The sequence below is a fragment of the Pectinophora gossypiella genome, chromosome 4 (assembly GCF_024362695.1).
Source record: "Pectinophora gossypiella chromosome 4, ilPecGoss1.1, whole genome shotgun sequence".
Lineage (NCBI taxonomy): Eukaryota > Metazoa > Arthropoda > Insecta > Lepidoptera > Gelechiidae > Pectinophora > Pectinophora gossypiella.
This window is the reverse complement of record NC_065407.1, coordinates 2864968-2879817: the sequence shown is the minus strand read 5'-3', so window position 1 is coordinate 2879817 and position 14850 is coordinate 2864968. Positions and strand designations below refer to the sequence as shown.

At 33.4% G+C, this 14850-nt stretch overlaps 1 protein-coding gene across 1 annotated transcript; it reads left to right on the top strand.

The window, feature by feature from the left end:
- Nucleotides 1–3733: 3733 nt before the first annotated feature.
- Nucleotides 3734–14537, top strand: LOC126366354 (lipopolysaccharide-induced tumor necrosis factor-alpha factor homolog). The gene is made up of 3 exons (XM_050009476.1): nucleotides 3734–3868; nucleotides 6980–7125; nucleotides 12129–14537. Exons 2-3 carry the CDS (start codon nucleotides 6986–6988, stop codon nucleotides 12229–12231), a joined length of 243 nt encoding a protein of 80 aa, XP_049865433.1. The 5' UTR covers nucleotides 3734–3868; nucleotides 6980–6985; the 3' UTR covers nucleotides 12232–14537.
- Nucleotides 14538–14850: the final 313 nt, after the last annotated feature.

Below are 14850 nucleotides of genomic sequence, written 5' to 3'. Positions count from 1 at the left end.
AGATAAAATTATTGTAGAATATTTAGTCATGTTCTAGTTTATAATAACTAATTATTAGTATCGTATGAAAACAGGGTTCTAAAATATTATTTATTTATTCATAACATATTATATTACAATAAACCGGGATTATACTCGTAATTTATATTTAAAACGATAGACTCATGTCGTCCATATTAAGATTAAGAATACAGGGGTGTTAGTGACATCGTAAAGAAAACTTGGGATAATTCAGGCCATGATTCTGAATTGATATCAAGTGGAATTTTACGTCGCAATAGTAAGGAAATGAAAATAATAAAAAATAACACTAAAATTTTCATGAATTCCATTTGACAGGAAACTCCATTCGATATCAACACAGAATCATGCTTCGAATCGTCCCCCTCAGTATTTCTTACGGTGTCACTTACACCTGCAAGTACGGGGTGTAAGTGACATCGTAACGAACACTGAGGGGGATGATTCAGCTCATTATTCTGAGTTAATATCAAGTCAAATTATCAATCGCAAAAGTATAAAACTGAAAATAATTTAAAAAATACGCAAAAAATTATGAATTTTTTTTTTTTCTTTATATTAATTCAGGATCATGACCTAAATCATCCCCATGTATTAAACCGAAGTACTCTGTCAAGGCCTAAACCACAAGACCAATTTGGATGAATATAACATATATAAATTCACGATTATATGCCAATGGTTAATCAGAGGTACTAAGTACCCTTACCTAAGCTGAGATTTGAATGAAAATTAAACTTAAACCATTGCTGTATAAATGTTACTTGACTTAAACAGATATACCCCTTATGGTTGTCTGGAAAAAATCGCTTTAAGCGATAAGGCCGCCATTTGCCATGTACTTAGTTAAGAGACTTTTGTAATTACATAAACAGCCTATATACGTCCCACTGCTGGACAGAGGCCTCCCCTCAATCAACCGGAGGGGGGTTTTTGTAATTATTTCTTTTTATTTTGGTGCAATAAAGTGTTTGTATTGTTGTATTGTGTTGTATATACCTAGAGGATAATTATCCCCATACTTATTACTATGTATAATGTGACATTAATGGAGCAACATCGACGGTTTGACCTCGAAGATCACCTCGCGCAGGCGCGGAAGAACTTTTTATAGATAACCTGACGTCACAATGGCATCTAGCGCCATTGGATTCAATTATTTAGTTTTATCTCGTTCTAATATTAAAAACAAGATAAATCAATGCTTGTATGCTGGACTGGGAGCGAATGAAGAATGTAGAAAATAATAAAAAAGTTTATTTAGGTAAAACCTACGACACACATATTATATTTACAACATTAAAATATACACACATTAATATTTACTTGGAAAACATAAAGTTATATAGGTGCCGCAGTTCACTAAAAAAGGCCAGGGTTCAGTGAAAATTTACCCAGAGGGCAACACTGATTTTCAATCCACGCGTTTAGCTGCCTATCTTCCCGGGGTTGTCGTAGATACTGGCAGAGGGATTGTATACTTTCTTATCATGATAGATCATGTTATGGAAAATGGGCTGATCGTATGTTAGTATACGGTTCATCGCAATCTGTGGGATTTCGTACCAAAGATGGCTGCGATTTGTATTCTTAGTGTTTGTGCGTCTGTCTCTTGTTTACATAAGGGATTGCAGGCGTTATTTTATGTATGTGTGCGTATTGTGAATCTCTGTTTGGTTATTATTGCAAATATAAAATATAATATAATATAAAAAATAAAATAATATATAAATAAAAACTTTTTATTAAAATTTTTGGCTAAAATTGTCTGTCAGTTGTTAGTTACACACACCCCTAGTATCTTTGTTAGTACGTAAACAAAACAAGTTTAAGACAATTTAAATTTTGTATTTTAAATTTATTAACACGTTGATGGACAGTTTTTACCATAAAGAGAAAATTTTAATTCAAAAAATTCTTCCCGTCAAACATAGTTTAAACTTAAATCGTATGGTGTTAGACGTCACACACACAGATGCGCGTGTACGATAATGTCAATGTGTAGTGTCTGTGTTAAACGAGGTTGTTTGTATGAAATGTCTGGGATGTGTGATTTGCTTATTATTAGGTATTTTGTGTGTACTATTTATATAAGTAGGTATATATGCTAGGTTATATATATAGGTTAAGTATATATTATATTTGTAAGTATGTTATATATTTATTTGCATGTATTTGTTGTTAAGTTGTATGTATAGTTTGTACCCGCAATCTTTAATTTTTTTTTACCTTTTTCCTCACCTTATGGTTGTCTGGAAGAAATCGCTTTAAGCGATAAGGCCGCCATTTGACATGTACTTAGTTAAGAGACTTTTTGTAATTATTTCTTTTTATTTTGGTGCAATAAAGTGTATTTGTATTGTATTGTATTGTATTTAAAAGTAAAAAAAAAAAATGTCCGCAACTGGGTACAAATACCAATAAGTAGGTAGGTAGTTGTTGTCTCGTGTCTCTGCTGAGTCCTAAAAGGATTGCGAGCGTGAGCCTGTATATGTTAAACATTTATTTTGTATTTTTTAGTCATACTGTATTGTATCAACACACGTAAAGCGTGTTAATGTGGTGACCTAATTATTTTTATAGCGTCTGGTATTTCTTGCCTTACCTAATAAGTTCAATAGCCGCGACTTTTCCTTTATACACACATACATAAATTCACGCCTGTAAACCGTAATAGGCTGGCTGCGTTAATACGAGTATTCAATATGCCTACCTCATCATCACCAGCCCATTAACGTCCCCACTGCTGGGGCACAGGCCTTTCCTATGGATGGATAAGATCGGGCCTTAAACCATCACGCGGCCCAGTGCGGATTGGTGGTTATTAACGACTGCTAATGCAGCCGGGACCAACGGCATAACGTGCCTTCCGAAGCACGGAGGAGCTCGAGATAAAAGCTTTTTTTTTGTGGTCACCCATCCTATGACCGGCCTTTGCGAAAGTTGCTTAACTTCAATAATCACAGACCGAGCGCTGACTTACCGCTGCGCCACCGAGCTCCTCAATACCTACCTACTTATAAATTAATACGAAACTTCTTGTTGAGTGGAACAAGCGTCAAAATGGCCATCTGAGCGTACCACTGCGAGTTTAGTTGAAACACAACCTCCAAGCCATAATAAAAAAAAATAGAATCGAAAAATTACAGCTCATTAAATTTTTTTTTATTTTTTTTAACGAGCTGTATTTGTTTCTTTCTCCTTATATAAATATCGGCCTTTTTTGACGTAATAGTGGTAGTAAGCAGAAAGTCAACAGTTACCAATTTTGAGTTGAGTCATTATTTTTTTCAGTACGATGTAATGGAGCGACTCCCCGAGTGCGATATAGAATAAGGCCCAACATACTAGAGTGGACTCAAATCCTTAGTATAGTTAAACGTCCCTGCTTGGGATGATGAGCAGTTGAACGTATTCAATTCTTTCCTTCTTTCTCCTTGCACCTTATGACGACCGGTTTCCACACAACCATAAAGTTGAAGTCTCCTTGCACCTTTACTCCTAATCCAGCAAAGGTTTATGAGTTTCTTAAAACGCGATAATAATAATCTTAGCGAGGGAATGTCCTTAAAAAGTGCTATCTTTTCAGATATTTCTATAGATAAATAGGTAATATCTACTTCCGAGTAAAAACACTAAATTCGATTACCTGTTTACTATAAAAAAATAAATGGCAGTCGATGCGGTACAGGTACACAATGAGTCATTTGGTAATCACTGTGTGGCCATGAACGTAACGAACGAAGCACTACATCACTAGTCGACCACTAATACTGTGTTTGTGAGCACGCGTCAAACAGTAGTGTTTAACTTTTAATTCAGTGATATTTTAAATTTAAAAAATCAGGTGCGTTCTTTTTTCAAATATTTTATAGCCAGTTTTTTTAATAATTATTATTTTAAAATTTGAATATGGAAATAGTTCCATTAGAATAAGCAGTAAGTATTTAGATGTTATAAATACTTAGTAATTAAACAGAAAAGTATTATGCTAGTGCCAGTTCTAGACACGCGGGATTATTATTCACATCAAATAGAATTAGCGTTTGATTACTGACCTGATGGTTAAGTGAAGGTGTGTTTCAAGGCGAAGCACGCTTTTGTTATAGTAAACGTTGGTACCTACCTACATTTCTTGTGGCCTTGAAGATTCCAAAAACATAATGTTGGTTGAATGTTCTACTATTTGTTTTCAAGATCACTGTCAGGAATTTCATAATGTTGCGCATGATTTAAAATAATTTTATAATTAAGTGCCTTATTCTTCTTCAATCGTGTGGGTTGTCAGGTGAATTACCAACCTCGTCAACCCTGGTGACAGTGTTATTATTGTTAGTGTTTTATTTAAAATAGTATCTTTGTTAATATATATTTAGTATATCAAGGACTAAGTAGGTATATTTTTCCGTGAATTGAATATACATAAATCGAAACTACACCTTATATATATATATATATATATATATATATATATATATATATATATATATAAGATCACGCCTATTTCCCGTTGGATTAGGCAGACACCACGGAATTCCATATTATACAACGATCCTGACCAGAGGTGTGCTATTGCCGGGAATGTTTCCATTGTAAAAACTCTTTATAATAATATACTTTATTGCACTTAACAACTAGTTACATCACAAACAAGAAATTGACGTTAACAAGGGTCGTCTTATCTCTAAGAGAGATCTCTTCCAGCCAACCCAGAGGTAGTATTAGAATAACTGCGGAAGAATAAAAAAATCTCTTTCTCTTCTCTCTTCTTCTCTTTGATAGTAAGGACACTGGCTGCTTTTCGTTTTCAAATGGTTCTTTCTTGTACTCTCTAGCCTTATTTGCCTGAAGGTTAAGTAATTAAGCTCTTTTTACATAAGTTACGGCACATAATCCTAAAACACAATCTTTGCTTCCAAAAAAATATCTTATTTTCGCTCCTTTTTCCCTCTCTGACGAAATTACGCGATGAAATTATACATATGGAAGTTTATAATTTCATTCGCTCAGTATGATGTCATGCAACGTGAGTTGGTATGTACAGCCGTTTTGTTTGAACGAAGTGGTTGTAAAGTATATCATAAGTAGAACATGTCGCTAGTTATAATTATGGTTATTACTAAATCAATATCGTGTTTGCCGACCCCAATTTTCATGAGAAAGTAGGTAGGTATATTAATACCTTGCTTACAGACGCCACTTGTTGAATGATTACGTATATTTCTGTGTTCAACCCTGACGAAAGATCTAAGATAATGGTGTATGTAATAAGTATCTGTGGTACAATAAACAAACATTACAAACATTATTTATTAACGGCCTCTGGGTCAATAGTAGAACGGGCTCACGAGCCGGAGGACCCGGGTTCGAATCCAGGTGAGGACCTACACAAAAACTACTTTAGTTAGTAGGTACTCGTACGCAATAAATTCGACTATTATCATTAAATAAATATTTGTACAACTCTGTATTAAGTACAACAATATAAATTCACTTATCTAAATCGAAACCCAAACACGGTGCGAATTATTTGATAATTACTTGGTTGTATTGAGGTAGGTAGGTACATAACAACTTCGAGAAGAATGTAGTAGTTTATACATTATAAGATATCTACTTATGTAATTAAGTACCTCATCATCATTTATTTAAGAAACATGCTCTTGTTGGTGTAGCATTCTTCTCCATTCTACTTTTTAGGAAAATATAGGGGAGTGGTTTACCTCTCTCAAATTAAGTACCTAAAAGGTTTATTATTGTATATGTATACGGAACATACAACTTTACAGTGTGACCTAATGCGCTTTAGGGTAAGTATGTAGTCCAAGTATAAAAGCAATAAATAAAAAACGTAACACACCAAAAAATAATTACAAAATTGGGTTATAAAGTAAACTATAATGCGATTTATCACATCAAGTATAAGGGCCATATGTCATTTTTCCACATTATTATTATGTCGCTACCTCGGTCGCACTGCCATGGTCACAGACTAGGTACTTATTATGGTGTCAAATTCAAAAGTATATCTATTCAGTAACATAGTTGCACTTTGAACTGTCATTTTTTACATAACGAACGTCTCATCTGCCTAAAATTACTGCAGTTTCTCACAAGAAGCTGCTGTTCTAGTGTGACAGCACCTTTAGTATTTATATCCAATCAATTTGAAAATAGATAAGTTTTTTTTCACTCTGTAATGTTGTCTTTTAGTTAACCTTCAGGGGTTAAATTTTGAAATTAGAAGTCTTCCGTAACTTTGTTTTATTGGTAGATTTCAATAAAATATATTAAATTTTATGTAAAATAAAATGTTTTTTTTTTTGCACCTACATCAATAACTACAAGTCATAACTGGATTATATAAGGGGAGTATAGTAGCACAACAAAGCGATAGGATAGGCCTATTTGCAACGCCTAACATTGATTATAAGCCTTTGTTTTTATTCACTGCAAATACTGCAATAAAGTATTTTAATTTAATTGATTATACTAACATAACATAATTATACATACTTACACACACAATGGCCCTGATTCCTGCAGACACCTAATTTTATTTTAAGTTATAACTGTCATTTTCTTATCCGCCGAAAAGGAAAGGGATGGATGATAAAATGGCACGGGCGTATAAAATGACATTTCGTATGCCGTCCCTTTCCTTTTCGGCAGATCAGCAAATGACAGGTATAATTTAAAATAAAATTAGTTAGTGTCAGCACCAATACATATGTAAATTCATGCCTATTTCCCAACGGGATAAGCAGAGACTTTGGGATTCCATTTACTTGGATCCTGTCATACTTCTATTCTTATATACGTCATTGCTGGGCAAATACCTCCATTCATTGAACAGGAGTGGGTATGAAACGTACTCCACCACGGTAGTGACTGCAGATTGGATGAATTAAACTAGTATTTTTTTCTTTTTTTGTCAACTTATATTCTTTTGTTTCAGATCAAAATGAACGTGACTGTGGTCGCTGTAGGCCCGCAGCCCTCGACCCTGGTGTGCCCCTCCTGCAGGGCCACGGTTCAGACCAGGGTAGACCGCAAAGCTACCACAAAAACCCACATTATCGCTCTAGTCCTCTGCCTGTTCCTGTAAGTATCTACCGTGTTTTGTCCAGTAGGCATAGAATAAAAAATAATACTACGTATAGAACGGTAACCTCTCCGCCCCCCACCAATTCGTATCAGACGCCGGTATCGATTTAAGCGATTATTACATTGCCCTGTCCATCGGGCTAGATGCTTCAAGGTCACGGGTTTGCCGATCAGATCGTGTAGTCTAATAGCAAATCGGTGAGCGTAACCATGGTAACGACGATCTCGAGCGAGTTGATGGGAAGTAACCATGGTAACCACGATTCTCACCTAGTGTGATGGCGTCGATGTGACCTTGACGCATCTAGCCCGGTGGACAGGGTAATGTAATAAGCGCTTTAGTCTAACATGGTCTATTAAGCTGTTTATATCGCTCGCACTTACGTGTTAGATGTCTCACGGTAAGAATTAGATTTTTGTATGGAGTTTCAGTGGTGTGTTATAGGTTTGAAGGTCTATTACACGCTCATACCAGCGTCAGTCAATTCCATCAGTCATGACTGACAAAAAAAAATCTAATAGTTGCTGGGTAGTTTTCAATAAAATCATCAAATTATACATCTCATTAAATATTTAGGCCGATAGTTGCCAGAGAGTGCATTTTTCTGTTATCTCTTTCGCACTAGGGTATAATTATGTACCTAATGTATTTTATCTCATTCTGAACCGCATCACGCCTGTATTTATAGCCACTGCTCGCCAGCTCTCATAATCATAGAATTCTGGAAATATTATCTAAGTACGTATAATCCAAACAATAATTTAAACGAGATATACTTATATATTTTAGGAAATCTTCAAAGTATCGTATCATGTCGACTGAAGTGTTCAGTAAATTTCTATGTAATTCCCGCTTAATTTATATGACTTGAAGTACCCATTCATGTCTTATCACAATTATTTCCTTTAATTTGTTATCAGGCATAATACATCGTCTCCTAGAATTTAACGATTACGTCGTTTGCTTATGAAGAATTATTTGTAATAGGAATTATACTATATAAATTAATTTATAGATGTTTTAAATGTAATATAATTACTTTCTAAAATGATAAAACTATCTCTGGCCGATGGTTTGATGACCTGTCACCATATGGATTATCATAAACTCAACTTGAACTCAAAAAATACGTTATTCTGTTGATAACATATTTGAATCGTCAATTTTTATATTTTTTTATCAAAGGTCTCATCCGCTTAAAATTACTTACTGCAGCTTTTCAACCTAGTATAGCCGAGGAAAAGTAACTACAAGAAAAACCTCGCCACAGGGCTTTAGACGTTTTTAGGTATTTATTATTGGGACTAATGAATTAGGTGGAATATTCTTATCCGGAGTGACAAGGGGCTGCTATTGGTCTCTGCCTTCCAAGTTAGATGTGGCTTTGAGTATGCGTATGTGCGTGTGAACTTCACTAAGCACAGCCAGATTCTTTAGTAAGTATTGTTAAAGCTGAAACCAGACCAAAATTGTTGTAATTTTCACTTTTATATGGAATATTAATCACTATTACAGAACGGATACTCGTGTTTGTTTTCTTAATCATATAAATTCTGATGATGTCTTCAGAAGAATATCGCTGGTCGAAATCGGATATTTTCGAATTGACTAAACAAAAATCGACCTTTTCTGTTATGTGATAGCGATTGTAACTCCATATTATAGCTACAAATTTTATAATAAAACTATAAATTCTGAAGGCACGTACGATGCGGAAGAATTTCGATTTGATGGCTCCTTAATATTTTACATTAATAAATTTGTTATAGTTCTTAACTTCACTCCGTATACCTAGAGTAAAAGCGAAGTTGCATACGAGCTCAGTACGCTTGAGTGAGTAAGTGGAAATCCACTTTCGTTTTCACGTACGTATACATATAAGTAAGACGGTAGATATTCCATGCAGCAGTGCAATTGAATGCAGAAGGCCAGTCGGGCAGGCCAGTTTATGGTGCTACCACATTGCATTTATAAAATGTTATATATGTATTATTTATAACGCCATGGGCAGCTGTTATGTTATAAAAGAGTAATGAATGAAAAATATAATTAAATATTGATTTAATACATGCATAATTAATTTCATGTCATTTAAAACATTTCATGGGGCAAATTCTATATGTTGATATTCAACATAATTATCGTAAATAAAAAGTAACATTTAAATATTACATTTTGCCACGATTTTTAATCGTCTTTCACTTTCAATGGTCCTCCCACGATCCTACATTGATGAAATTGTGCAATATTGTTGTTATAATACTTACCGAATAAAAGTATATAGGTACCTAGGTAGTAATTAATATTGATTGGGTTAGTTTCGAGTTAGTTTTAACCGGTTCTTAAAACATACTTGATATTTTGAACCCATGTTGAATTTTTTTAATAATAAGTATAACCGGTAACCCCGCTAACAGGTATTTTAAATTCGTAAATAAGTTAATCACAAATAAACAAAATTGTGTTTTATAAAAACTAAATAGTTTTGTTTTTAATGTCATTAGTATTTAATAATTTATCTTTGACCTACGCAACTAACCTATTACGCAACGGCATTGATATTGTGATTAAACAGAAAAAAAATATTATTATAGAGTTTAGTGACTATTTAGAAGATATTATGAATGATTTGAAATAAAAAAAAACCGTCTGGTTTCCTATATTACGCATCCAAATTACTTACCTATATTGTATTACATTTTTTGTAAACGTCTAAGTCTCTGTGTCGATGTATTTCTTGCAGCTACTTTTCCTCGGCTTTACAGGTACAGTGGTTGTAGACTGATGGGACGTTTGTCAAAAACTTACGATTCAAAGTGTATCTATGTTACCTACTGAATAAAGATATTTTTGAGTTAGAATTTGAACTTGCTTCTGAGTTGACCTTGAATCGTAGGTACGTTGCAAATAGGACTTTAGGCCTAGAAATTGGATCTCATCCAATTATACGAAAGCGACGTGGAAGAATGCGTAGAAAATGTAGAGTAAATTAACCACTTGTTTCTGAATACTATGCGGATTTTTATAAATATAACCAGTCAAGTGCAAGTCGGTCTCGCGCGTTGAGGGTTTCCTTTAACACTTTCAAGGTTAAGACCTTGAAAGTTCAAGGTTAAGACCTTGAAAGTGTTAGAGACCTTACCTATATACGTATAGGTAAGTAATATTATAGTCCCGAGTTTCCGACCGCAAGTAAGAAAGCTATTATGGGTGAAAGGTCAATGACACGAGGTCAGTAACCTTAAAGGTACCTATTACATAACTGTCAAATACCTAGTATTCATTACGTATAATAGGTCCGACGAAAAGATTTTTTATTTCAGTTTAAAGATATTTATTTCTTAATAACGACAGTTACAATGTCTTTTACTTAAGAAACAAGCGGTAGGTAAATTAGATTTTTTAGTTCGCTTACACTATGAGTATGTAGGTATGCATTTGCGTTTGATAGGTAAGTACAATTTTTAGAAACATCTGTTACCACAGTAAATATCAATAAAAACAAAAACACATTAAACTCACTTTTCCAGAATATAACTAGCTAATTTCGCCTTAAATGACCCAAAAGACTCAATACTTTTAATATTAGCAGGTAGGTTATTGTAAAGTTGCACTCCCTGGTAGGTAAGCATAGTTTTACCGATGTTTGTACGTGTCTTGGGCAGTACGAGGTAGCTGGCTCGACGGGTTCTATATCTGTGTGCGTGTCTTTGTTGTGTAAATGATATGGATGTATGAATGGATTTGTTGATGATTTTGCGGATTAGTATGCAAGTATTGTAGACGTAAAGCTTGTGTATGTTCATGAGGCCCGTTTTTTCGTATACTAGGTTACTAGAGGTTAGGTAAGGAAAGTGAAAAAGCAATTTGATTATTTTATTTTGTGCTCTTTGTAACTCATTTAATATGGTTTTACTTGCGCTGCCCCAAATTTCTATCAGGTAAATTAAGTGTGATTTTACGAGTGAATTAAAGATGGTCATACGAATTGATTTTGGGATGCAGCGCACAATACCGCGTAAAGAACTCATCAACGAAGTCAATTTTGTCTTTAGATGATTAATGTGTATTTTCCAAGATAACTGATTATCTATTCTAAGTCCCAAATATTTTTCATTTGTCTTTAATTGAATTGGAATTTCGTTTATTTTAAGTGGTGTATAAGGAGGGACAATTTTGTTTTTTGCTTTGAAAATTATATGAGACGTCTTTGCTATGTTTATAGTCAAGAGATTGCATTGCAACCAGTTATGAAGTACATCGAGGTCCCTCTGCGCTTTTGATATTATATCATGTATTGACGATCCAAAATAAAATAGACAAGTATCATCCGCGTATAAGGTTATGTGGCCGCTTCATATTATATATTATTTCAGTTTCATAACCCTAAAAATTACTGGCCTTCTTCGTTTACGATAGTGAAAAAGTAAGGAATAAGAGCCAGTTACAGTTATCCATGACCATGATGCCTAATGGGGTGAGCAGAGCGCAAGTAATCAGAGGACACAGACACTTTTGTCAAAATATAACAATTCATCATGATTTCTTAAACTTACAAATCTGAAAGATGTGCATAAATACCACTACATACTCTGGTTAAGGAAAACATAACGTAACTTAACAAGAAACCAAGTAAATACCAAGTAATACGTAGTTACCAAGTAAATATAATATAATTATGAAGCAATACGGTAGGTAGGTATTTTAAAACAGAAAGCAGAAAGAATAATGATGACTTGTTGCTCAGTGATACTTTACTGGGCTAGGTATGAATGTGACTAATTGCATTCTAAAATTTTACACCAAGACAGGTATTTAATATACAGGATGTTTAGTGTTATTGTAATGAATACTGAGGGGGATGATACAGACCATAATTCTGAGTTGATATCAAGTGGATTTTTTCATCGCAAACAAATACTGAAAATAATTAAAAAAGTACTAAAATTGTCATGAATTCACCGACAGGAAACTCCACTTCATATATTTTTTTTTTCAGTTGCTGGCCATGTGTATGCGTGCCGTACTGCATGGACTCATGCCGGAATGCAGATCACTATTGCCCTAACTGCAACTCCTACATAGGCACATACCAAAGCTAGTTTTTTTTTAGTTAGATAACTTAAGTCTGGCGAAAGTTGTCCCGCAAGAAATGATTACATATTGATAGCACATCAAATGAAACACATAAACTTCACTCTATGCAGAAGCAGCCCCATGAGAACGTTACGCGTGTACAAGTAACTGTGATATGCCCACTTTAGGACCCTGTCGCACTTACTAATTTGATATTTAGTGAGACTTATAGTTTAATTTGACAAAATAGTTAATGTGATATGATACTAAAGTGTACCGAATTCGATAAGCCCAGTTTCATATAAACCTTCCCTCCCAAGACCGCAACGCTTCTGGGACTACTTCTGTGTATACTGATCTTGAATAAGATTCTTGAAGATCCTACTATGATCCAAAAAAACTTCTAAAGACAATATAATGTATGTTTGTGTTGATGGCTTGTAATTTGATACTTTGAAGGCTGACTTGCCAATCTGTGTGAAACAATTTCGCATATTGCCCAAATGCGCCGAACGCATGGAAGCACTAAATACGTCGTTTTGAGAAACGCCTTTCTCGGAAGTTGTAATAACAGTCAATTTTTAGAAAATAAAAACTGTTGTTTGTTTTGTAATTTGATGTGCTGTTAATGTAATAAGCATTTGAACATGTTCGTTTTAAATATCAGTTTAAATACCACGTGTGGCTACCCCATGTGGAAATATTATGTTAAATAAAGACTATGTTTACTTATAATAGTACTTAAATATAGTTGTATTAAATTGACAGGTGTTAGAACAATGCATTTTTCTCATAGGCCGTATAATTTCTTCCTGTCTTCTGTCAAATTAATCAGCTATATTTAAGTTGATGTTTATTCATGATTGTTAATGTAAATTATAAGTTTTATTATCTATGTATTAATTCCAACGTGTATATTTACTACTTACTATTCTCGTGCCTTTTTATCAACACTCACAAATAAATGCCTTTTATACTTAAGTACATTGTTATTCCAACAAAAGAAAAATAGACAATGTAAATAAGTGTTTTAAATGTAAGTACTCTATGCGTTTCACTTTATATAAAAATGTGAGTTTTACAAGATTTTTGATAATTTTTTGGTATTTTTCTCATTGTGAAAGATGTTAGTAATAAATATTTATAAATGTTTAAAATGTTGCACGAAAATTATTTGAGTGGTACATACCTATACGCACAATCGGTTTTAAGACGATACTACCTTTTATAATTATTATACTATATATAGCAAGAAATGCAAATATAAAGCCATTATCTTCTTCCTTAGATCTTTTTTTCACTTATTTATTTTTCCTACTCTTCCAGTTTTTATTATCTGTAAAAGTTATTTAAGTTTTATATTATAATACACGTAAACATTTATTGCCGTGGGGAAATGAGCAAACATTTATCATAATTCTTTTATTTAAATAATAATCCTATAATATTTTCTGACTTTCTATAATAAAGGGTGTTAGTGACAACGTAACGAAAACTTTGAGGGATAATTCAACCCATGATTCTCAGTTGATATCAAGTGGAAAATTCCATTACAAAAGTTTGGAACTGAAAATTATTTTAAAAAACACGAAAATTTTCATAATTCTCCGACAGGAAATGCCACTTGATCTCAGAACCATGGTATGAACCATCCCCGTATTCGTTACGATGTCACTATATACCTATATATAACTTATAAGTATTTGTATTTTTTGTGCTATTCTCTACCTAAGTAAGTATATAAAAATGTTTTCCAACAATGAAATTAAAAGATATAGTGCTGTCACACTGGAGTTATAACATTTATAAAAATTTTCTTAAACGTTATTTAACTCTATATAATTATCAGTAGATTACAATTTGTTTACGTTTTCAAAAATAATTCAACCGTATACTATTTTATAACCATCTGTAGTCTTAGCATGGCTCCTGCAATGTTTCATTATATTTTGTCTGGCTCATTTATCGCCTTATATGCGAGTGCCGTGCTACGGCTAATAGATGGGATCTATGATGTACCTACCCCGTACAACCTGCTGTCGCGGGATGTTGTTAACAAAAGATTACAATTTATTAAATGTTACATTACATAATATCATAATGACAACTATTGTAACTAATAAAAAACATGTTTTTAAACATTTAAAGCGGTGGTGTGGTAGCACCATAAAGTTAATTTATGTTTCACTATTTTGCCTATGATGTGTGTTTAAGTACCAAGTGTGCGTATACCTTCCTCTTTACAACTAATAAAACGTCTTGTCACAGTTTTCCGAATATTTTATATATGTATATTAATGAAAGTTTAAAATATAGTTTTGTAAGTAAAATATTTCTTGTTTGCCTTTTTAGTTTTGTTACCTACCAATTTTATTTACTTTTTTTACTACTAGGATTGTAGCAGAAACGAAATCTATGGTCCAGTATTTAAGTGTTGGGCGAAGGGCAAAATTATTGATAGTTTATCATTTTGGAAATGATAATTGTATAGACGTAATAATATGACCTATTTTCGATGGTTATTGTCGGCTTGAATATTATCGGTTGTTAGCGATACCACTGACAGAATCTACTGAGAAAAAAAATTACAGCGATAAAGGATGTTGCTATTGTTTACCTACTGCTTATCTATACACTATCACTGT

Bases quoted from the DNA above. Each gene is read 5' to 3' on its own strand.
- LOC126366354 (XM_050009476.1), top strand. From the start codon at position 6,986: ATGAACGTGACTGTGGTCGCTGTAGGCCCGCAGCCCTCGACCCTGGTG. The intron at 7,126-12,128 runs GTAAGTATCTAC...TTTTTTTTTCAG, and splicing joins CTAGTCCTCTGCCTGTTCCT to TTGCTGGCCATGTGTATGCG.